Source organism: Taeniopygia guttata, chromosome 8 (genome assembly GCF_048771995.1).
Source record: "Taeniopygia guttata chromosome 8, bTaeGut7.mat, whole genome shotgun sequence".
Classification (NCBI taxonomy): Eukaryota; Metazoa; Chordata; class Aves; order Passeriformes; family Estrildidae; genus Taeniopygia; species Taeniopygia guttata.
The window spans coordinates 30912279-30937283 of NC_133033.1; the positions used below are offsets into that span (position 1 = coordinate 30912279).

Below are 25005 nucleotides of genomic sequence, written 5' to 3' on the forward strand. Positions count from 1 at the left end.
CCTGCTGCACCCCAGGCAGGGAGCAGAACTGAGGCAGCTCCCGCTGGGCACAGGGACCTGCCCACTGAGCAGGATGTTCTTCAGCTGCTCACCTCCCGCGCCCTCCCAGGCCCCCGGAGGAGTTTGAGGCTGCAGGGAGCTGAGCTGCTGAGCACTGGCCTCGGCTGCCACCTAGCAGTGACCCAGCAGCAGCAGGGACACACCAACAGCTCTTCCAAGTTCGGGCTCCTGCTGCAGCCTCAGGGTTCAGCTTCACATCAGGGGATAGTGGCTCTCTGCACAGAGCAGGGAAACAAAACAATTCCTTCTCCAGCTGGGCACCAAGGACAAATGATCCAAATCTCAGCCCAAGATCATAAACAGTGGACTGAAGAGAAAAAAAACAACATTGGACTTCATGGGCTAAAGCCGTAATTGGACAATTAACTCCAATATGCAAATGGACCAGAACTTACCTTATTCTTTAGCTCCGTCTAGTCTCTGTTCTAGGTCAGCCTTCACAAGGCATACCAGGGAGGTGGCAGGTTGGCTCTGGGAGACATCCTTGCACCATTTGGCCACTGCCTTAAGGGGCATGAGCCCACTCAGGGCCACAGGCCCCTGATCACCAACACCGGCCCTCTTCCTTGTGAAACAAAACTCACCACCCCACTTTGCTGATGTCAGTTTGCAGGAGGCACTTGGCACTGCTAGGACAGCCTGAGTAAAAAGAGGATCTGGGGTCTTCCCAGGACACCCCACTGTGGCCCCAGCTGTCACCTCCCTGAAACCAAAAAGGGGTTCTGCAGCAGAGGGTGAGCTCTGAGCAAACTCAGTGATAAATGACAAAAATGTGCAGTGACTGCCCCAACCCAAACGTGGCACCAGAGAAGTCAGGAAACCTCTGAAGCTCCCCACAGTACTGGACAGCCCCTGCTCCTCAGCTGTCTCCTTCCATCTCCTTCATTAGCTTTCCCAGCAGCTGCTTTGTAACCAGCCACAGATTTTTGGTTTTTAGCCGTTTCACATCCCAAATCACACTTAAATGCTGAAATAAAAAAAAAAAAAAAAAAAAAAAAAAAAAAGTGAAAGAATAATACAATGGTTTGGGTTGGAAGAGAGCTTTAAAGGTAACTAGTCCAATCCACGAATGTCTTATGCTGGACTTTTACCCATTCCAGTATTACTGCTAGTATAATTCAGCTTTTCTTGGTGGTTTGCAGAGGTGTTTGGCACTACTCTGGCATTGTTTCAGGTGGGCACAGAATAGCCTTTGAAGCCCCTGAAGATGTGAGGAACACTCCAGGTACCAGAAAAGCAGCTGGATGCCAGCATTCCTAACCAAGGCACTTCTATATTCATAGCTTTTCTCTACATTAACACCCATTAGGATCACTTGCCACAGGATAGGAGCTACACAAACACAGTCAACCTTCAAACCCTCTCTTACTGGATTACTTACAGACTTTATTCAATATTGTTAAGATGAGATTCCTGACACTTTGTACACACTACATCCAACAAATCACAGCCTCTTCTTGGGGAAGGAGGTTTCTTTGGCTCTCCTCACAGCAAGGAGTGTGTAAAGCAGCCACTGTATTAAAAACCAAAATCACATCCCCACATAATGTCAAAACAGCTCCTGCACTAAAGGAGGAGGGATAAACAGCCAATTTCCCTCTCTTAAACTTAAAGGATACATAAAACAATGTGACACTTGGATGTTCTCCTGAACCATTATATTAAAGAGCAGTAACTCAGTACGCCACCGGTACAACAAAACCAAACTATCTTTCTGAAAGTAAAACTAACATTTATGACACATGCTGGGCACACCCGAGATACCACACTCCAGGCTTTTTCAAGAAATTAAACGTTTCTGAACAAAAAAAAAAAAAACTGACAGAGAGCCTGTGCTGCTCCAGAGCGCCTTCCTTGGCAGCAGCTCCAGCTTCTCTCTCCTGTCACACCTTCCTTCTGAGGCTGGGCAGCCACTGGAAGTAGGCATGTGAAGTGGCCAATCATGCAGCTGCCAACACTGCAGAGAGCAGGGCAGGAGGGACACAGTTCCTGAGGTGGCCCTTGGTCACAGGGCCCAGAGCACGGCAGAGGTCAACCATGGGACTCCTGGGAAGGTGTTGGTCTTCATGTTTTCTTCATCTGCATAAAGGAACACAGAAAAGAAAGATCAAATCTACACAAGCAAATCCAAGAGCTCCAGCTTAAATTGAAATCCCTTTTGCTTGGACCTCATCAGGTCATGGAAGGAAGACTTGCTACTGCACACCTGATTAATGAGTCTGACATGGTATAATGCAGGGACCCCTCTCCCTCTCCTCCTGCTGCTCCACCTCCACTTCCCCAGAGGAGGGAAATCAGATGTGAACTCAGTAGGTTTTGTCTAGGGAACTCTAGAGAGAAAGTTCCAAGACATAAACAGCCACTGTCTTTGGCAAGTCACTTAATCCACCTTGTAAATCGAGCAGCTCTTGTATGGGTGTTGTAAATTCTTCCATCATTTGGAAGATAAGCACACACACAGAGAACTCATAGGGTTTACAAAATGCTTTAGTTCTCTATGGGTGAGAGACTGGGAAACTCAGTATGAAATGAACACTGCAGTGGAGAAAAAATACTTCTGCATGCAAAGAGCAGAAAGTCAAGAAAAGAGAACAAAACCCAACAATGAGAGAACTAACCCTCAATTCATTTTGTTCCCATTAAACAACTAGAAATCCATTTTGCTGCACAAAGGTCAACCTGATTCATTGCATCCAGCAATTTATTATTGTGGCATCTCCAGCCCAACAGAAACACCAACATTTCCATCTGTTTCAGCAGCACTAGCCTTAGGATACCCAAGAGGGGCTGCAAAACTCACAGCACAGTAACACACTGCTCAACTTTCTGCCAGCCAAGTCGGACTGATGAATCTGTTCATGCTATCAAGGGGGCAGAGCATGAATGGTGCTGCCATGAGTCCCACAGTGGGATGTACAGCTTTATAAAGTTGGGCCCTGCTGGAAAAACTTTTTATCTGATCTGGGTTATCTTGTTTCATTTCTGCTGGTTGCCTGGAGTAAATAAAGGAGGTGTAAAGGTCTTCCACTGACTTGACTAAGACAGCAGGCACTGAGGACTGTCCAAGAGAATGAGATGCCTGCAAATGTATGTAAAAAAAATTGAGAGGGTGCAATTAGTGCACATTCAGCTCATTAGTTGCCCTGATCTTAATTATCTCTCAAAATTTACAAAGAAGTGGAAAGTCAGCAAATGGATAATTACAAAACCAGAACAAGACTACACAACAATAACCCCCCAGTCCCCCTGGCCAAAGGGCAGCTTTTCCTCCACAGCAAGCTGGAAGGAGCCATAGAGTATTACATGACACAAGGCACCCTATCTTAGCAACAATTAACAGCTGTCTCATCTCTCATCAGCCCCACGCAGGATCAGTGATGGCAATGACAGAGGGAGTTTCTGCAAGGAAGCAGGAGCTGAGTCAGAGGAAGCCCCTCTGCATTTTTGCTCAAGAATTCAAATTAAATTTCCATTTCAGGGATGTTCACTCATGTCTCAGCCAGAGATGAGAGCTGATGTTTGTATTTTTTAACTCAGTGTGGAGGAGAAAATCAGTGAAATGACAGACAAGTAGCAATTCAACCACAGCTGTTCAAAAACTGGGTACTTGCTCTCTAGGCTGCTTCAGTTGTCAGGGCACGAGGGGACTGTGAGGCACTCCTGCAGCAGCAAGGATGGCTGGGCAGCAGGAATTCAGTGCTGACAGGATGCCAAGACAGGCATCACTACAGCCCAGTTAGCCAACTACTCAGCTGGATACCAGCAGCCCACTGAACACCTCTGTTTAACATGCAGGAAAAATTTTGAGTGTTAGGACAAGGCTAAACGATGATTTTTATCTCTTCTTGCCACCCACACCATTCTCACTGAGGGACAGGATGCATTCCTCTAGTCTTCAAATCATCACCTATATCTGACATTTATGAATCTTGCTTTAGTCAGCTAGGCAAGGAACTCTTCAGATTCCTCCATTTGAAACACAAACTCAAGATTTCCACTCTTCCCCACATTACCTTCTTCCAAACACATACAATAAGATGATGGTTTGTGTCTTTCAGTTCATTTGATACATTGACAGAGCAAGGACATTAATATCCAAGACACAGCTTACACAGAGATTCTCTAGAACAGAAACCTAATTTGGCTAGAAAAAAAAAAAAAACAAAAAAACAAACACTACTTTACAAGTTACTAGCATTAGACTTGTTTTTACTCTTCTTTCTGAGCAGTGTCAGAAACAGCCCCAGAGCAGGCCCACTGCTGAACACTTCAGCATTGGCTTGGCATTGACATTGGCTTGAAAGCTGTTTTGGTCCCTGTAGTAAAATGTCTCACGAAAAATCCTACAATTTAAATAACACAGAAAAGGGGGGAGAATCACCTGTAGACAACTGTTCTTGGTGTTCTAAAGGTAGTGGCCTAGACTGCACTCAAGACCTGGGGTTTCCTTCCTGTTTAAGCCCTCTGTTTAGCAGTTGATCAAACTGTTAAATAGCCAAGGGTTTCTCTTTGAACATGCTCTGAAACCCTAGGTGTAAGGCATATATATATGCTTTACATTCACCCTTAGAGTTATTTTGTTAACAAACCTGTGGTTGTACAGAACCTTATCCCCCAAAACAACCAGGACTGCAAATCACTTCCTTTCAGATCAGTTTAGGATGAGCAAGACCCTATACTGCAAATATTCACCACTAGCACTTGTGGTCTTTTCCCTGCATTTACAGACTAGTACCCTGAATTATTACACATCCTTCACCAAACCCCAGAGATCTAAGAGGAAAACACACAGTTCCTGGCTCCCAGGGGTGCAAGACCATGGAGTGCCAAGTCAAACTGATCACAAGCATCTGGCACTGCTCTGAGGTCCTCAGAGTCCACTCTCAAATGGAAAAATTATGGTGCACACATGAGAGGTTAGAGAGCACACAGACTCTCTGAAGTCTGCAAACAGATCACAGAACAGGCAGCTAGAAAGGTATTTATGGTCCATATTAATAATAGTTTTCATATTATGTTTCTGCTTGCTTTTTATAAAAGCAGAAAACCAACTCCACAGAAAACTTCCACTGGACTAAAACAAGACACATCTGCTGAGCCCTGGAGCTGATTTCATGGAATGATAGCTGTGCCAAAGTCTCACCTGGTCACAGTTCAGCCCCATTCAGCTTCAAAGTTGCTGTTCCACTGTCTGAATCTCGAGATTCCTGCTGCAAGAGAAGGTCTGGCTCCACCACGTTAGCATTCCCGTGCTTTCCACTGGGCTGAACATACAAGGCTGAAGGATTCAGTTCCTCAAATTCCTAGAACAAAAAAAACACATGCCAGAACAGTAAAAAACCTCTACATTGTAACTACCACTGAGAATAAAAGGATGCAGCAAATCTCTGATAGGTCAGCAAATGGATGAAGGTGCACAACACCCAAGAGTTAGCTCCAAAATCTTGCACAAACAGCCTTATAAAGAAAATCAACTCCTCTTTTGCCAGCAGAAAAATTTCTCAGCAATGCCCCTCTCCCCTAAAACTCGGCTTACGCCCGCAAAAATACCATCACAGAATCTAATCCTGCCAGAACATGCATTCTGCATCTGCTGAATAAAACAGATAGAAGCACTTCAGGCTGTAAAACTCAGCCTTCTGCAGAAATATAAAATCATGGCAGTACCTTCCCAAGGGTTTGCATAATCCACACTGGAACTGAGCTGAGATATACAAACAATGCCACAGGTAAGCCTACAGCACAAACGATCTGGCTTACAATTGGTGTGACAATAAGCAATTACCATGGTTATGCCATCCAGCACTGGCAAAATATGACAGTTTGTAAACCAAAACCATTTCCACAACAACTTTTAATCCATTGGTAGAAGACAGGTTGAAAACAGTTTGTTCTACTAAACAGAACATCTCTGCTGTACCATCAGATTCCACCTTAAGCAAAAAGCAAGCTCTCTACATAGTTAGACACTCTGGGATGCAGTCACGAAATGAAAAGCTATAGGAAAGCAGGGAATACCAGTTTTGCTGTTCACAAAACCACTTGCTTCAAGGTAAGAATCTTTCCATTTACAGGCACCCAAGCAGGGATCCTTCCCTTCCCCTTCCTTTCAGCAGCACTCGCCTCCCTCCTGACCTGGGAAGGGATGTTCTCTCCACAGATATCAGCATATCCCATATCCCTCAAGACAGAGTGGAAGTAGACATCCTCCTTGGTGGATGTGTCACACAGGAAGAGGTACAGAACACCATCCACGTATTCATCCACGATGCCCACGAATTCCTTGAAGCGGCAGAGATGCTTGAACAGGAGAATTGCTGCACTGGACCACGTACCCTGAAGAGGAAACAATGTAAAGTTACCATAAACAGACCAATATCCACCACCTGAGACTTTTCCTTGTGGTGGGCACTTGTCAAAAGTCAACTGAGCTAGGCCAGGCTAGTGACAAATAGAGGAAAGTCAGCCAGACAAGCTTCCCAGCATGAAAGTTAACCAAACTACCCCAAAGCCTGGAATTCTCATTACACTGGGAATGCCCTTTCACCCTAAATACCTACTTCCAAACATAGTTCTATGGCATTCACCAGTCATTTTATCCCAATTGCCTAAAATACAGTTGTTTATTTGGGTTTCTTTTTTAATTCCTGGAATCACCAGACTTCACAAACATGAAAAGTATCAAAAGTTATTAAGATGCTGCTAAGCCTTACCACAAGGAAAACTGTGATTAACCCTCTAAACCCAGGGGAAATAATTTTTTAAAAGCAACACCTTTAAAGACACACAGGCAACAACTCTGCTCACATGCTTTCCTTCAGAGATTGTACTTCTCAGGCTACTTAACCAAGTTTCCCATCACAGAGAAACCTTCTTATGACCTCTATAACTCTGCTGTGCTAACTGCATCAAACCAACTCACTTAAAGCTGTGTTACAGAGTAAGTTTTTAAAACAGAAGGTTGGAGCTACCAAGGCTTCAAAAGGACCTTGGGGGACTACTGGCAGGGAGAGGAACAAGTTGGCTGTGCAAGAATAAAAGCAAGAATGCTCTGATGGCAAGGAAAGCACTGAAAGGGTGATTACTTGTAGAGCAGACACTCACCCATCACACACTGCTGGAATGTAACAGCACTAATTCTGCTGTAAATATCAACAGCACCTGACTTCATCCAAATGTTTGCCCTTGGCAGAAGAAAAATAGAGCCTCTACTTGATAACTCCTCTACATATGTTAATAAACAAAACTGCATGTGGACACCTACCTCCACAGGTTTTACCCATGCCAAGGAACAGGGGATGGCCTGAGCAGGGAGCTTCAAGTAGTGCCACCTAAAATACAAAGCAAAACCATTACAGCAAAAGCAGGGATAAATCAGCAGAAAAGCAGAACATCCTCCTCTTCTGGGTTTTACTACCAGTTTAGGAATGCAGAAGCATACATTGGATTGTGTACTCATGATTAAAACCCAACAGCAACTTCAGACAACACTCCATATTCAGAGAATAGCCACAGCAAAGCCAGCAGTAGCAACCGGTCTCTTATGAATTCCCTGGCCCAAGCATCTTCCCATCAAAGATGGAAGACAAAGTTACAGAGAGCTGTGACTTTTGAACCAAAGAATGCCAACAGCCAGGCAAGAGGAGAGACAAACAAGGGGAAAGACACAAATAAGGAAAATGTCCCGAACTGCAGAAAAAAAGTACCTCTGACATTGCAAACAAGTGCTACTTGGGGGATGTGCCTTCAGGAGAATGTGTATATCCATTCATGTAACCCAGGAAGGAGCATTAGGGAACTTGCCAGGTGACAGACAGCAGTAAGAGGACAGAGTGAAGAGTGAAGGCAGACACAGGAGAGGCTTTAGCAGTGTACCCCAGGGGCCAGTGCTGGGTCCAGTATTGCTCAATGTCTTCATTATCAACCTGGGGGATGGGGGAGAGTCTACCCTCAGTCTGCTGATGACAGAAAACTGGCAGAGAGGCTGATGCCCTAGAGGGTCAGGTTGCCATCCAGATAGATCTTGACAGGATAGAGAAATGAACAGACAGGAACCTCACAAAATTCAACAAAGTCCTGCACTTGGGGAAGAAAAACACCATGCATCAGCACAATGTGGACCAATTGGAAAGTGTCATTTTTACCAGGAGAGTGACCAAGCATTGGAATGGGTTGCCCAGAGAGGTTATGGAATCTTCATCCTTGGAAACATTCAAAAACCATCTCAGCATGGTGCTAGGCAGCCTGTTCTAGACTGCCCCACTTCAGCAGGGAGCTTGGACAGGATGACCTCCAGAAGCCTAGTCCAACCTCAGCTGTTCTGTGATTCTGTCGTCCATGTGTAATTCACTTACTTGAGGAATCTCAGCCAAGACTTCTGGACAATCTGGAGGTGTCCATAGTCTGCATAGAACACCTCTACCTCCTGGTCATTGATGACACGGTGGATGATGACACGGTACCACCACTTGGAGACCATGACACAGCAGAGCTGCCCAGGCCGCACTGCAGACTCAGGCATGATGTATTTATCAGAAGCAACTTTATGTGAGTAAACGTGTCTGTAAAAGATCACAGTGAGAAACCAGCCTTAGGAGGATGCAGGAGATGAACAAGGAGAAATATATGGGGCATCAAAAGAATCCTGACATTTTAAAGTCCCCATTATGTGAATTTTCAGGAGTTGTTTTAATAGACCCTTTTATATCTCTGTTCTGCCACACTTGAATCAAATTGCAACCCCAAACTTTCAACGATACTCTTGGGGTCCAACAAAAAGTTAATTAATGGGATTAATCAGAGGCTAAACACAGTCATCCTAATCATTATTTTTTTACCATTACCTTGACATATCAGCATTTCTCATGAACCAGGTTTTGCAGTACTGGCCCAGGTGCAGTGTTGGAGGTGGACATAAAAGTCTTAACTGAACACATTAGCCACAGCTGCACAGACAAGACACAGGAACCTTCCAAGCTCCTTTCCATAACCCTTCCAGGCTTACAAAGTTCAGAACTGCTAGGACACAGACAAACCACAGGAACTGTTTGTTCAGGATAGCACCAGCACCTCTGTACCATGTCATGCAGCCAGCAGTGGCCATCAGCAAGAGCTGGGTGACCTGTTCCCTCAGCACAAACACCCACTGCACTGCCATAGCATGCTCCCACCTCATCTCAAACATCAGATCCTGCAGTTTATAGGATGCTTCCGTGCTGCAGATGTGGATGTAGAACTGGCTAGGAGAGACGACGAACTCCACAATCACTCCCACCAAGCACCTTCTCTTCAGAGGTGGCAAACTGCAAAGGCTTCTGTCCTGAACAGCATCTGGAGGGATTTCTTGAGTCGCTGAAGACTGCTCAAAACCTTGGTGCTACAAGGGGATAAGTGAGAGGTGGCACTCAGATGTCTCATCATGCACTAAACACACATAACTGGCCTTTGCATGAATTTAAAATCTAGTTCTGCTTTCCTGGGGACTTGTGAATTACTGAATATCAGAGAACCCCAATAGACTGGGTAAACTTGGATGAAAACTTTCCCTGTGATAGAAAAAATAATTTTCACACTCTCTTTCCTTCTTCACTCTAGTGTTAAGAGGGGTGCAACAAAAATACCTTGCTCATATTCCTGCAAGCAATAAAGGAGAGGAATTCAAATCAGGTCACATATTTAGACAAAAATAGTGAATGACTACTGCCTAAAAAAGCAAAACAAAATCAAGCCCCAAACACAACCCACTCTTTGCTGGATTTTTCTGAAAAGGTGTTATTTCTATATTCCATGACCATGAAAAAGTACATCATTTGAACCAGCAAATCTATCTGAAAATGATTCTGAAGTCACAGAAGACATGAATGCATCCCACTGTCACATGAGAGCTACTTCCCAAAGGCAAAACAAGTCAAAATCTGTAATTTCTGTTATTTTCTCACTTTAGACAAATTTGTACAAGTGAGCTGTTCACACAGCTTTCAATTTTTCATTATTCTAACTGCTGAAAACATTATTTCACTTGAAGTAGTATGGATGAGAGCCTTAATCCAACATCAGCTACTTTCACTGCCTCAAGTGCTTTCTTTTTTTGCCAGCAGACAGCACTTCTCCAATGATTAAAGTCAAAAACACTTCAATTTTACTCATTGTGAACACAGTACAAATTATCACTGCATGATACATCAGGCAAGGTGTGGGCAATTCATATTCCAGTACACTCCCTGCTGCTTATTTCTAAATTCAACTGCAAACAATGGGGTTTTGCAATAGTGGCTCTCTTAATCGCTTTGTAAAGGTGCAGATCATAGACTATTCTGAGTTAGAAGGCACTCACAAGAATCACCAAAGTCTAGCTCCTAGAGCTGCAAAGGACCACCCCAAGAATCCCATCATGTGCCTGAGAGGATTGCACAAATGTTTCTTGAATTCTGGCAGGCTTGGTGCTGTGACCACTTCCCTGGTCTCTCCTTCTGCAGACTGAGTAAAGCCTAATGCCCTCCAATTTTTTGGAGCTAGAAATTTTGACTAAAACGTTTGAATTATACAGTGAGTTAACATTTTTGAGTCTAGGAGCAACTGAAGGGATTCTGGCCTGAGCAGCAGCATCACCTCTAAAAACCCCTTAATAATTCACAAATTTCCACTTACAACTTCACAAATTTCCTCTGTATAGTCCCTGTGTATGGTGGCATTTCTAAGGGACAATTTTGCTCTGATAAAGCTCTTTGGATCAGACTGTTAAGGGCACACATGAGCTTTATATGCTAGCTCACATTGTTAGTGACAAGAGACATTTCTTTGAAAGACATAGGGGATGTGCATTGGGAAAAAAGCTCACAAAATGCAACAAAGCTATAAAAAGATAAAGCAAGAGTACACAGTGTAAAACCAGGCTTTATAAGAGGTATGACTTGCAAGAGAGGTTGACTCCTTTCCCCAAGCTGGACTGGCAGCTGCCAAGAGTGGTGTGGGTGACACTTCTCCTTCTGTCATGGCAGCAAGAAAAAGCTTCTGAGAGAAGCAGCTCTGTCTTTTTTATCCTTCCTGGAGCTAAACAGATGGACTCAGCCCTTGTGCCCCACCTGACCCTGAAAACACTTCCAGGATACCTGGCAGTAGGGCAGGGATCAGGTTGCATCTTTCCCCTCAACCTTGCAGCATCCTGATGAACAAATATCCATTGCACACCCAAACAAACACATTCTAAACTGCTTCCCTCCCCTTTAGAGCTTTTTAAAACAAAACAGCAAACTTCATGTTTCATGACAAACAGGAATTGTACAAACATCTTCCAAATTTTGTCTTGCCAGGATCTTTAAATGGGTTCCTTCTGCAATACCTAGGAACAAAAATCTGGGGCTACCTAGACCATATCCCCTCTTTCACTGCCTTCACAAAATCAGATTTGTGGTTTGACCCAGGCAAATTCCCTGTGGACATCATCACACCAAACTAAAATTTCTTAAAAGGATTAGAACAGGAGGCCAAAAATTCTCAAGTGCTACAATCTCATCAAGTGTTACACAAAGTTCAACTCATAGTCCCAGGCTTCCAAGCTCATTAGTACACAAAACACCAAAGTCAGGAAGAACCCTTGGGATTCTTTCCCTACTTCTAAGCTCCAATTGTACAGCTGAGTATAGCCACAAGACAAGCTTGGCAGAGGAGACAACTCTAAGCAGGAGGATTTTCCTGAGAAAAGGAAGGCCTACAGATGCTCAAAAGAAAAAAAAAAGAAAAAGGAGGGACAAACAAATTCTGCCAAAAAGATTTGGCAGTTCAAAGTCTCTGCACTACTATTCTCCAGCCCCTTCTAAAACCACACTGCTAAAGAAAACAAAATAATAATTTATGATCATTTCCTACCAAATAGCAGACTTGAGACTGCAGTGATCAAGTCACTGAGGAATATTCCCCAGCTCTGTCCTGTTCTGTTGACACTGAAGCCCTGTCAACAGCAGCAGGGGAAATTTCACACAACCGGTCTCACAACAAAGTTATCAAAGTCCAGCTACAAGTAACTCTACCATAAGGTATCACCACTCTTCTAAGGGAGCAAGATAACACTTAACTGGCCTGGGATGATCTCATAGACCTGAAGACCAGAAGGAGACCAGAAAAAGCACATGGCACATAAAGCTATCCACCAGCTGGATGAGCCTGCTTGCCTCTAGAGACATCTAAAACAGGTACAAAAGTGTTTGGAAGCAGCGGTGCCTCAACAATGCAATCTCAACAGAAACAATGATAGTAAAAGAGTATCACGCCTTGAAATCGACACAAAACAATCTACAGATCATTTGTCCAGCCACTTACCCGTTTGAAGTGATCACCCAAATCTACTGCTTGTGTTTGCTCTGGCTCCGAATCCATCAGAACTGCCTCCTGGTAGCTGCTCTCTGTCTCACAGGTGGGTTCCAAAGGAGGCATCTCAGCTGCAGATGCTGCTGCAAAGACCATAATTTGGCTGTTACTCTTTGTTGGACTGATACAGTGTTGCATATGAAGCAGAAAGGGAAAACATTAAAAAAAAATGGAAGTCTGCAAGCATTGGTGCTGTTTTCCTCAATACTTGTAGCATTCACAACCATCACATTAATAAGTATTTACTGTGTCAGCAAGTTAAAACAAAACAACAATCACTTGCTCTTGTAAGCAAGCTAAAGGTTAAAATTAATTGCTTAGAATAATGTTAAAATATATTTTCTCTGGAAAAGCTGTGAATTTGGCAGGAACTGCATGCAATTATCCACCCTGTCCCATAGGTTTTATGGGGATGATAAGGGCATCTGCAGTCCTGTCTGTTTTGTAGAACACTGTACCCATGCCTTTCAGGCCAGTGTAAAATATTCAGTCTCAAAAAGTGTATGGCAAAAGCTTTACCAGCCTACAGAGCAGACATTGAGAAGACCTTTCTAGTTTTTTCACCTATTACCTGGAATGACTAGAAATTCCAGTCCTGCACACACATTCAGCAAGTCCATACTCTGAATGGGCTAATCAGCCTTTCTTTCACCTACACCACAAAACAGTGGCAAAATACTTCTTGTTAAATTCTCTGCTACCAAGACAACTGCCTTGTGACAGCTGCTTCTGCAGCACTCAACAACCCTTCTGTGCCAAACCCCAGGGGAATCAAGACTTCTACAGCAACGGGAAATGCAGCAACAGAAACTTGAAAGGCAGTTGCTTGGCCACAGAGCTTGTAAGAGCTATGTGCTTTCAGTTAAACACATCACCTTACCTTGCAGCATCTCTTCTTCCTGAGCCTCACCTTGAGGCACCTCTTCCTCCTCAGCTTCACTTTGAGGCATCTCTTCTTCCTCAGCCTCACCTTGAGACACCTCTTGCTGTTCTATCTTGCTTGCCAAGTACTTCCTCAGGACCAGCAAGGAACCTGCCTTTGTCTGCTCAACAACAATGGTATCAGACATGCTCCTGAGGACTTCAAACACGGACAAAAATCCGTACTGCCTGTACTGGAACGCCCGGCCAAAGCGTCTGTGGAAGGCCTTGTCCAAGTCCGCCAGCAGTAGCGGTGAGGAGCTCAGCAGGTCCTGCAGCTCAGCCTTCACCATTGCTGGCAGGACAGGAATCCCAGCACTCAGAGTTTGGAAGCTCTGTGGATTCTTAGAGTTCTTAGTGGGAAAAGTAGCATTTGCCTTTGTAGCAGTTTTCTTTGATGCCTTACGTGTCTTTACCTTCTGGTTGGCAACCAGCTTGGCAATCTCTTTGGTGGAGTCATCTGCAATGGCTGCAACAGAAAGAAACAGACAACCAGAACAACGAGCCATTAAAAGCTATACATTGGCAAAGCTCATCCTCATTCCTTTCTTTCCTGTTCTCCACATTCCTTCCAGAAGCACTTGTCTTCTTCAAAAGCAATCACACTAAACCATGGCTGATTTCCAGCAACCTCACCCTTTGCAAACTGGACTGAACTATTTTTGAAAGCCAGCAACCAGTTTGCACCCTCATCCCTAGAAATTCAGACCAGGCAGGAAGGCAGGTCAGATTCTTGGATGCAGGATCACAAACAAAAACCAAGCTCCTAAGAGTTTTGCTGGGAGAGCAGAATCACAGTAAACTCTCAGTACAGAGCACTCCCTGCCCAACAAAGGTCTCCCTGGAGAACAGCCCAGGTCTATTCCAAGCTTCTAAACAACTTTTGCTTGTGTAACTGTAGCACTCAAAAAGCCCCCAGCCATTTCACCCTTCCCAATGAACTCTTTGCAACTGCCATTTGTTGTCACAACTCTTCCCCAAAGAAAAAGAAAATGAAAAAGGTTCTTTGATACAGGCTAAGCTCCCTATGTGGTCAGGTACAGAAACCTTCACAGCTTCTCTCGAGAGGCCCCAGCCCTGGTTTTGGCTCCTGCTGTAGTCTGCATTTACAGGAAAAGCGAGACTTACCAGTTCTAGCATATACATAAGGAAATGTTATATCAGTTTCTAAACCAAGTGCAGAGTGAAAAAGTGTACAAAAATAACTAGAAGCATGGGTGACTTTTTTAGGAGGGAAGAGCACAAAAGTGTTAAAAGACAGATCAAAATACAAGAAAAAATATAAAAGGCAAAAAATTAACCAGAGTTGTATGAGAAACAGATTAACAGATATGTGACATACAGTTCTGCACACGCCAACATCGCTTCACTCCACTATGAGGTTCCAAACAACTCCTCCACCCATTTGGAAACAAAACCTCACCTTTGAGTATTAAAGCACCATTCTTAAAAGAACAGATTTGGACAACTTCAGGCATTTGTGTCACCAGCTCCAAGGTGGACTGGAAGCCCAGGTCACGCAGAGGGAGAGGTTTGCAGACCATGGCCATGTACTGCTCCTCCAGCTGCTCTGGCGTCAGGCCCGCTTTGGCAGCTATCAGCATGGCCCTCACCTCCTTCTTCAGCACCTCCATAAGCTGCGCCTGCCTCGATGCCTCTGTACTAAAGGGGAACACAAGCAAGCAGATGACAACTTGTACCACAGCTGCCCATAACCACGTGGAATTCTAGCTTTGTCCCACTTAGCACCTGAAAGCTGGCAGCAGGCTCACGAACAACCCTTGCATTCACTTGCCAGCACCCCTGGAGTTTAATGCACTCTTAAACCTCTGCCAGTACAGACACCCTGCGCGTCCATGCTGCTGCCCGAGGACACCCCACCCACCGCCGGCGTCAGTGCTGCTCCTCGCAGACACCCCTGTGACCCCCAAGGCGGGGATTCGCCCCTCAGCCCCGCAGGTCCCCCAGGAACATCCCCGTTCCCCTCAGCCCCGTGCCGAGACTCCCCGCGTTCCCAACGCACGGCGCCATCGCTGCGGCCTCCCCGGGCGCATGCGCGGCGCCTTTCCCGCCTTTCCCGGGCGCGAGGGCGGGGCGGGGCCGCTCCTGCCCCCTCACCCCGGCCGGGGCCGCCATTGCTGCGCCGCTGAGGGGAGCGGGTGGCGCCGCCCTCAGCGCTGAGGTGGGATGGGCTGTCCGCTGCCTCGGGGCTGGGGCGGACCGGCCGGGAGGTGCTGCCCCTGCCTTCTTAAAAAACAAAAACAAAAACACCAAAAATGGGTGAAGATCTCAGATGATCGAGTCCAACCCAAGACGCAACACCACGACGTCAGCCAGACCAGAGCATCGAGTGCTATGTCCCGGCTTTCCTTAAACACCTTCAGGTGATGTCCCCACCTCCCTGGGCAGCCTGTTTCAGTGTCTAACCACTCCTTACTGTGAAGAAATTTCTCCCTAGTCCAACTCAAACCTCTCCTGGTGCAGCTGCAGACTATGTCCTCTTGTCCTATCTCTAATTGCCTGGGTGAAAAGCCTGGGTACACCCTGCCGTAATTGTGGCTGTAGAGGGTGGTAAGGTCTCCCCTGAGCCTCCTTTTCTCCAGACTGAGCTCCCCACAGCTCCCTCAGCTACTCCTCATCAGACTTGTGTTCCAGACCCTTCCCCACCTCCATTGTCCTTCTCTGGACTTGCTCCAGAACCTCCATGTCCTAACGTAATTAAGAAGAGTCTTGTATTTTGTAAGAGGAGTCTTGTATTGCAAGGAGCCTTTATATTTTTTTTTTGTCCCATCTAAGAGGAAAATCCATAGTGGAGACACAAAAAGCACATTAGGAAAGAGTCACAGAACAGGACCAGTTCCTTCATTGTAACAATATTTAAAACCAGATGTGGCTATTAAGAGGAGTCTTGTATTGTTTTCAGTCTCATCTGAGAGGAAAATCCACAGAGGAGACATTGACTTTCCAGCAGACTGAAGTTAAAGAGGGGTGCAATGGCTTTTTCCTAAGAGCTCACAGATATCCAAGAGACCCCCTGATTTAGATCTGCACAGCTGATTTCCATACAGGAGTACTTTTCAAATTAAAACAGGAGCTGAACTTGTGAATTTTGGAACACCCATCAGCATGTGCTCTCAAAAAAATTTCCTTTTCAAAAGTTAGTAATGAAACACATCTCGCTGGCATGGTGGAGTCAGGACCCACTGCTTGAATAAAACATCAGACAAAACCAGCATGTTGCAGGCTTGGAGGTGTTAGACATGCCAGGATTCTTCTGACAAGACACCAGCTGGAATCCAGTACCAGACCTGAGCTGCCTTTTGCTGCTGCTGCTTAGAACACCACCTGCCTTTTCAGCAGCTGGAGACATGTTGGCCAAGTGATAAACACAAAGTGGAAAAGGTTTCTGGAGCACTTCCAAAGAATATACACTGTATAAATTTATTAATTATGCCCCATTTACACCCAACTTTTCTCTGCCTTTAGCCCTTTCCATCCATCACTTTCCTGGTGATCTGCTGACACGGCACAGCAGAGAAAGCAGGCAGCTGTTGCTCCTGCCCTCCCTGCCTGCAATATCCTGACTCCAGGTGGAGCACAAGTCTCCAATAAAACAGGAATCTGTAAAAAAACAAGATCAGCACCTCCCCAGCTGTCTTCCCAGCTCCCTCCAGCCACTCCTCCGCACCAGAGATTGGAATCCCTGAGCTCAGCCCTGCCCTGGTTTATGTCCCAGGTGTGTCTTTCTGTAGTGTAATATCTAGCCAGGGGCTGATTTCTTTAATACAGTTGGTGACTTTAAAAGTGTTTCTTCTACAGTTTTCTGCAGATGTCAACACAGGCTGAGCAGCATGAAAAGAGAAAGCTCCTATATTTGCTCTGCCTTGCTCCTGCTGTGAAAAACTAGGGAAGCATTTAGACACAAAGTCTTTTGGCAATTTAGATTCAACAGCTCTAACTCTGTGATGGCTCTCATATTAACATCCATTCAGGAAAGCTGGGACCAGTTATTTTCCCTCCTTGCTAAAATGTGACCCTTGAGAGAGGGGGGTTGCTGCCAATGTCCCTTCACAGTGCCAGCCAAAGGGATTCTGGAGAGCAGAGCAGTGTGAGACGGTCTTACCCAGACACTCACCACAACACCCCCTCCAACCACTCCCGGTTGAGCCGCTGGCCTCACCAGCAAAGGTTTTTCACCCTGGTGTCTATTTGGGGCCACTCTCACCTTTTGGTATCTTTGGGGCCGCATGCCTGACAGTTACTTTTAGGTTGCTTTTCAACAGCTTTGCAGAAACTGTCTACTAAAAATCACCAGAGTGCTTCTGATTGTATTTTATTTCCAAAAGCAGGAAGATGCAAATAGAATGTCCTCCTGGGATCCACCTTGTCCAAGTGTAACTTTCCTTCCCATCTCTACAGCAGTGCATGATGAGAGCAGAACAGCTGGAAACAGCTTTCTCACTTCACTGTCCATTATGCCTGATAAGCCTGTAATGACCTTGAAATGAGCCTCCTTGATGTGACACCTCCCCTTCTCTCCTCCCCTGCCTGCAGCAATAAATTTGAGCACGTACTCAATTCTAGTCCCCGGGCAGCTGCGTGCTCCTTGGCACAGATGGGGATGGAGAAGAGGTCTCGGAGCTCTTCCAGGGAGTCCCATAGAAGACGCAGAGAGTCCCCGGCTGCGCAGAGCAAACGAGAGAAGAGAGAGAGCAGCAGAGGAGCTGGCAAAGGGAAGGGAGATGTAAAGCAGGAGAAAGCCAAGGAGACCAAGAGCACTGCGGGGAGTGATGGTAGGGTGCACACCTCCACAGTGGTGGACGTGGATGATGTGGTGTCTGATGAAGAAATGGAGGCAATGGCATTGCTGGATAGTGAGCAGCAAGAGGAAGGTATGGCTTAAAGAAGGGAATGGATTGGAAAACTGGGCTTTTTGGTGCTGTGTGGGTCACAATGTGACTCTGCTCTCTGCAAGGTGTCATCGTTCCCACCTTGCACAGGTGTAGTTATTCTCAGGATAGGATATAGGAAACTCCAGACAGCTTCTGCAGGCTTATTAGCACCATCCAGCAAAGCAGTGAACCTGGATACAAGCAGTTACATTCCCAGCATCCTTCATGCTTCAGCTTGCTACTCTCCAGTTCTGTTCATGCTCTCGTCTCTTCCTTTTCTTGCTTGGCCTCCTCTGGGTGGATGGCACTGGCCTTACTGCCAGTTCATAGCCCAAAGCACCTCGCTGCAAGGAAGAACTGCCCTTGAGGTGCACACTTGCCACTCACCTGCTGGATAACCTCTAAGAGCAGCTCCTCTCCACGTGTTTGTTAGGCACGCTCCCAGCCTGCTACAATAGAAGGGAGCATTGTGATCCTTTTGGCAGTACAACTGGACCTGTTTGGACCCAGCATCACCACAGGCATGGCAGATGTCTATTACAGTAGCCAGCACCACTTGTGCCTTTCCATGCTAGCACCTCTGCTGCTCCAGAGTGACACAAAGGTTCAGACTTGCTCCTGATTCCCTGGGAACAAGCTTTTCACAGCTTCATCTTTTTGCCTCCATTACAGGAATTACAGCTATTGGGCAGTTCTTAGGTGCTCTAGTGACTACACAGGTCCTTGGTATCTCCCTCAGGACCTGGTGGTTCTGCAAAATATTTGAAAGGCAAAGGGCAGGTATGGAAGGGTTGGAAGGGATTAAAAATGGGAGGGATGCTAACCTCACTGTTGGAAATCTTCATTCACTCTCTGGCTCCATCTGTTTTCATGCCATACCTGCCGATTTTCCCCTCAGATAGGAGCACAACAAAAGGCAGCCAGATCAAGATGACCCATACTCACGTTGGGGAGATGTAGAAAGTAATAATAATCTGGGCTGATGACACCGGTCAGCCTCCAGCACCTTGGGGTGACTTCTTAAAACACAGGAAGATTTTACTGGCACCAGAGGCTTCATCCCACTGCATTAGGGGTTTGGGATGCAACTAAAATCCTATTCCAAAACAACCTGAAATACTCTGATAGAGAAGGACACTTCAGGCTGTGCATGTTTAAAGCTCTCTCTTATTTACAATCTTTGTCTTTAGCTCATCTTTCCAGATAAACATCAGGTATGCCAGCTCAGCAAAGCTGCCCATTCCAAGCCTTTCATCCCTGCTTTGTAGCCCCAATTCTTCAAGATAAAGTCTGTTCTCTAGTCAAGCAACCATGGAGAAGCATGGCTCAATTTTTGTCAGTAAAGCAGAGACAAAAATCTATCTATCCATCCTTGCTACTCCTGTCAATCTGAAGCAGGGAGTGTTCCTTAACTCACCTCCAGGGAGAGCCAAGTGGTTCATTTACAGTGAGGCCAGGCAAAGGACAACAGTGAAGCTGATGTGTGCAGGCACTCGTCAGGCTATCACTATTTTGAGAGCAGTCCTCTTCTAACACAGTCCTGTGTTATTTCTCCCTAGGTGTAAAGTCTCCTGGTCTGGGTGTCTGTGAGTGGCTTTTGACCATCTTGTCTTTCCTGTTCATCATAATGACCTTCCCCATTTCTGTCTGGTTCTGCATGAAGGTGAGAATTTTCATGGGACCTCTCAGGATCTGGTGTCTGATCTGCATGTCACACACTGATTCAGTATGTGTTGGACATGAGCATAAAGGTTTTTTTGGTATAAGGCCCCTATTTATACCTCGTCAACTTGTCATTAATTTTGATTTGTCCTTTATCCAATGTTGCTACAGCACAGGGGTCCAACCATTGCCAGTCAAATACTCCTGCTGAAATACCAGCAGGAAGGAACTAAGTTTTCTCTTTTTAAAAACAAATTGTAAGTCTGTTCACTTTCAGACACATCATTCAGCCAACCTAACCCAGACATGGCTGCATTACAGCAGCAGGGTAAATAGGCTTTAAATTCAAAATTTTAAGAGATATTGATCTTTCAGTTAATAGCAGATGTTCCCTCTTCCTCTCATTTTTATTCAGATTTATAGCACGGCTACAAGTAGGAACTTGTAGGCATTTTGATTCCCACTTCTCAGGAAATTTCACATTTGTCTTGCTATCAACAAGAATGTCAGTATTACAGCTCAGCTCTTAGGATGAACACATTTGTCTTAGAGGGAAACAAGCAATGTGGAACATTTTAACTTGGGTTATTTAAGTTTGGCCAGGCTATAAGGAAACAAAATGTTGGATCATCTTGGGAAACCCTAGGTGGGTCTAACATGGGCTGCTCTCACCAAATCTCTGTCTGTCACAGGGCTGCTCATATTCAAGGCTGGCCAGCAGTTCTGGGCAAAGGGTAAAGTGACTCAGTGACGGGTGATGCCACAACCTATGAAATCCTCCCTTTGCAGGGCTTTTCCAGAATAAACTTCCTCCTGTGCTGGTGAGGCTGCTTTTCCCAGCCCTACTTCTTCCTCTCCAGCCTAGATTTGTTTCCCTCTGCAGGTAGTGAGGGAGTATGAGAGAGCCATTGTGTTCCGACTCGGGCATCTTCTTCCTGGCAGAGCCAAAGGACCTGGTAAGGTGTTTACTGAGCTCCCCCCAGCCCCACTGCTCCTCTTCTGCATGCCTTCCCAAAGCTCACGTGCTGATGCCGTCCAAGCAGATATGGCCAGACAGAAGATTTGATGGTTTTTGTTCCCTTCCTTTTAAGGGCCAGTAGTTTCTTATGGCTTTTCTATCACAGAAGCAGCCTGAGAGTTTGAGCCTCAGTATTGCTGTTCTTTTGTAGTTCTGCATGCTGAACCCTCTTCTGTTCTCCAGGACAGAAGAGGTAATTTTTCTGATTATGAACCTGATAATAGTTCTGATCATGAACCTGCTTTCTCTTCCTCCCACAGGCCTTTTCTTTTTCCTTCCCTGTTTGGACACCTATCACAAGATAGACCTCCGCCTCAAAACCCTAGAGATCCCCTTCCATCAGGTATGGCTGACATTCCCCATCTATATTAATTTTGGGATCTTTTTAATATTAAATCTTATGTTTCCAACCTTCATCCTTGCAAAGAAAAGTTTGAAAAAAAATCTCAAAGTAACCTCTGGTTTGCCCAAGATAAATCAGTAGCAGAGGTGGAAGCTACAAAGACTTAACCATTCAGCCAGTCTTCATCATTCTCTAAATTGTGTGCTTTACTGTGCTACCTTAGAGTTGCCAGAACCAGCTCCATCTCCCCTAATGTATTCTATTTAGGTGGTGACCAAAGACATGGTTACTTTGGAGATAGATGCTGTCTGCTACTACCGGTTGGAAAACGCCTCTCTTCTCCTCACCACCCTGACCAGCATCTCCAGTGCCATCCAGCTGCTGGTGCAGACCACCACAAAACGCCTCCTGGCACACCAAGCCTTCTCTGAGCTTCTGCTGGAGAGGAAGAACATCAGCCAGGAGATAAAGGTGCTTCTGTGGGGAGGGAGACAGCAAAGCAAGGGGTGAATTGAGGCTCCAAAAGAAGCTCAGGTGGACCCTCAGAGTCTGGTTTGAAGAAGGCTTCCACACCTGGAATCAGTGTGGACTCTAGTTAAATCACCCTAAACCCCTGAGGTTAACACAAATGGGAAGTGAGGGCAGTTATTTTATTTCTGAGAGGCCTTGCCTAGTAGCACTGAACCTGATAAATCTGCCTTACAGTCCCTGAAATTAAAGTCCCTGCCCTGTCTTGCTCCCTGTAAGGGGGCTAGGCAATGGCTGGTGTTCTCCCCATGCTCTAAAAATATTTGTCTTCATAGGTGGCTTTGGATGCAGTCACAGGCTGCTGGGGGATCAAAGTGGAGAGAATAGAAATGTAGGTAGGCAATGCTGGTAGAAGAGAATTCTCTCTCTCTTTGCAAGTACTTGTCCCGTGCTGCTTGTTGTTGCCTGCTCCTCTTGCTTTGCCTCTGGCTCTCTCCCTGCAGGTGTTCTGCACAAGGTAGAACCTCACCTCTCACCTTCCTATTTTCCCTGCCCTTTTCAGCCTCTGTCTCATGTAAAATTTCCAAGTGTAAGACTTCTTTCTCCTGCCCTGACAGCCAGAGCATGATCCTTAACTGGGATCTCATCACCTTTTTGCTGCTGCTGCAGGCAGAGTTTGCACCCAATTCTGATAGCCCAAAAAGGCACAGCAAGGCACTGAACTCTCCATGTCCCATTCTATATCAATGGGCCTGGGGTCTCAGCACTGGCAGGGATGGGCTCATCACTCAAGTCTGTGCAGAAGGGTGGGACTCACTGATCACATAGAGGGACATGGAAGAGAGAGCCAAGCAGTGAATGAATAAATCTGGGAATGGAACGTTCCTGTCTTGAGAGCTGTCTCCTAGTGGAGTCTCTGCTGCCTCACAAAGAGTGAGCTTAAACTATGAGCCTCAAAGACACAAAGAGGTCTCCCTGCTGGCTGGTGATCATGCCTGGTCACTAGAAAACCAGGCTGAAAGAGAAGTCTGGGAATGGAGGTAGAAGGCTAAAGTGAGACATGCAAAGAGGGACACCCAGGGACAAAGAATATGAATGAGCTGCTCTGCAGAGACCATGAGCCCATCCCAAGCCTCAGACTGACCATCTGAGCAGCAGATCAAAGAAGCAGATGTCCCTGCACAGCCATCCAGTGTTGCTAGGAGAGCCAAGAGCCCAGCTAATGCCTGTCTTTACTGCCACAGCAACAACGTGCAGCTGCCTGCTGAACTCCGTCAGTCCCTGGCTGTGGAAGCAGAGGCCCAGAGACAGGCCAAAGTGCGGGTATGCCAGCATCTGAACACTTCTCATCTACTTGCAAAGCATTCTTCCTCCCTTTCCAGCCTCTGGTTTGAGGTCCCTGTGTGTGCCACACAGTCACACAGCTTTGGGCTGATATGTTTCCTTTAATTCCTGAATAAGAGCCGAGCTAAAAAGGGGAGCTCAGTTGTGAGCTTCTATGGGCCTAGTATAAGCATGCCAGACATGAGCTTCCAGACTTCTGGCAGTGCCAAGAGGTTAGTACATGCTGTGATCTTCAAGTAGCAGGAAAGTTATATTCACACTGACCCTGAAAATTTCATCATGACAACCTTTCTCTGTTAACAAACAGTCTGTGCCCCCTCACTCCCAGCCTCACAGAACCCTCCTTCTTCCCCTGCTTGGTAGGTGATTGCTGCAGAGGGGGAAAAGGCTGCTTCCGAGTCCCTGCGGATGGCAGCTGAGATCCTGTCCAGTGCTCCAGCTGCTGCTCAGCTCCGTTATCTCCATGCACTGCATTCCCTTACCACAGAGAAACCTGCTGCTTTCATCTTGCCCTTGCCTCTGGATGCCATGAACCTGGTCTCTCCAGCTACCCACAGCCCTCCAGCTGTGAGCAGCCTCCTTACAGGCACCACAAAGCTCCCAGAAAATCCAAAAGACAAGAAGGACTCACCTATGCTCTGAGAGAAATGGTTCCCACATTCCTCCTGCTCAGAAAGGAGCAAGAAGACTGGCCCACTACCAGGTTCTGACCTGGAGGCAGGAGGGAAAGGAGTCCAGGCCTGCAATATAAAGTGGATTGTACATGGAAAAAGCCTCTACTTGTTTTGGAAAGGAAAAAATGAGTGCAAGGGGCAGGCCTGGCAAATGTGTGAGCAGGGGGTTGAGGGAAGTGGGGTGTCATCCCTTCTCCTCCACAGAGCCAGGTGCACCTTGACAGGTTACAGCCTGGCTTCCAGGGTCTGATCCGGCTTGCCCCATCACCTTGGAAGGAAGGACAGACCCTTCCCTATGTCCTTACATGCCTCCCATCCACAAACCAAATAGCCAGGCAGGTGGGAGTGGGGGCATAACAATCTGTGGGGGAGCAGCACACAGGCAGGATGCAGAATGCAAGGGTTTCCCACCTTGCATCCTGGTGGTCCTGAAAGGAGGGAAAGAGCTGGGGTCTTGTGCTGTCCTGGATATAGGATTTCAGTAACCACCCACATACATCCCCATAACCAAGGTGTTTAGCCCTTGTTCCAAAGTAGGAGGAAAAGGATGAAGGGGATTGGGCAGCTTTTAAAGCTTGGTGCTTCCCTGCCGGGCACATCTGCTGTGCAGAGGAAAGGCTGTGCTGCTGCTCACTTCCACAGGGTGGTGAGGCAGGACAACGTCTGAGCTCGTGGCACTTAAAAACGTCAGGGTGACCTGTTTAAGCAGCACCCACTGGGCTGACAAGGGGAATCCGGTGCCACTGGCTGAGAGCCTCGGGAATGGTAACACCTTTGCCTGCCTGCAGCTGCCTTGGTAATTTTCACACATGGAGAATGAACAGAGAGAGTTCTCAAAAACCCTAGAAGCCGCAAAGCTCCTATGTATCTTTTCTGCCTACAGCTGTTTGAAATGGCCAGGAACCTACAGGTATTGCAGTCCTTTCCCTTGGCAAAAATCTGGAGTGCTGTCAAAGGAAACATCCCTGCACTCAGATTTTCCTGGTGCCCTTTATGTTGACGTTATCTCTGCTCCTGCCCTACTTGACCTATAGCATCTCCCCTTGCTTCAAAGCAGATCTCCCTGCACAGCCATTCCCAGCACCACTGTTCTGCTGTTGGTGTCCTGTACAGGTCAAGACAGAGGGCACTTTGTTGCCTTTCTCTTAATTGCCCCCACATTGTTGGTCATGATACCCATGCCTAGCAGGGGATACTCAGCCAGTCGCTCACTCTTGAATTTTCATTTATTCACAGCTCTTTGCCTGCTGGTAACTCTAA

The 25005-nt window shown here is 46.2% G+C and overlaps 2 protein-coding genes across 3 annotated transcripts; one reads left to right on the top strand and one right to left on the bottom strand.

The window, feature by feature from the left end:
- Positions 1-1425: 1425 nt before the first annotated feature.
- Positions 1426-15525, bottom strand: TDRD5 (tudor domain containing 5). 2 transcript variants are annotated; one of them, XM_030279595.4, is made up of 10 exons: positions 15368-15525; positions 14768-15006; positions 13304-13813; positions 12376-12503; positions 9231-9436; positions 8415-8621; positions 7325-7391; positions 6196-6396; positions 5204-5363; positions 1426-2139 (listed from the first exon to the last, which is right to left on the bottom strand). In XM_030279595.4, exons 1-9 carry the CDS (start codon positions 15478-15480, stop codon positions 5208-5210), a joined length of 1827 nt encoding a protein of 608 aa, XP_030135455.4. In that variant the 5' UTR covers positions 15481-15525; the 3' UTR covers positions 1426-2139; positions 5204-5207. The 2 variants fall into 2 exon arrangements, with proteins under 2 accessions (XP_030135455.4, XP_030135454.4); XM_030279594.4 differs by having other exon boundaries at positions 12376-12506; positions 15368-15524.
- A 2400-nt stretch (positions 15526-17925) lies between these two features.
- Positions 17926-23843, top strand: NPHS2 (NPHS2 stomatin family member, podocin). Its single transcript, XM_032749737.3, has 8 exons — positions 17926-18236; positions 19796-19899; positions 20782-20854; positions 21177-21259; positions 21527-21730; positions 22063-22118; positions 22972-23050; positions 23435-23843. The coding sequence occupies exons 1-8, from the start codon at positions 17960-17962 to the stop codon at positions 23711-23713; spliced, it is 1155 nt and encodes a 384-aa protein (XP_032605628.2). The 5' UTR covers positions 17926-17959; the 3' UTR covers positions 23714-23843.
- Positions 23844-25005: the final 1162 nt, after the last annotated feature.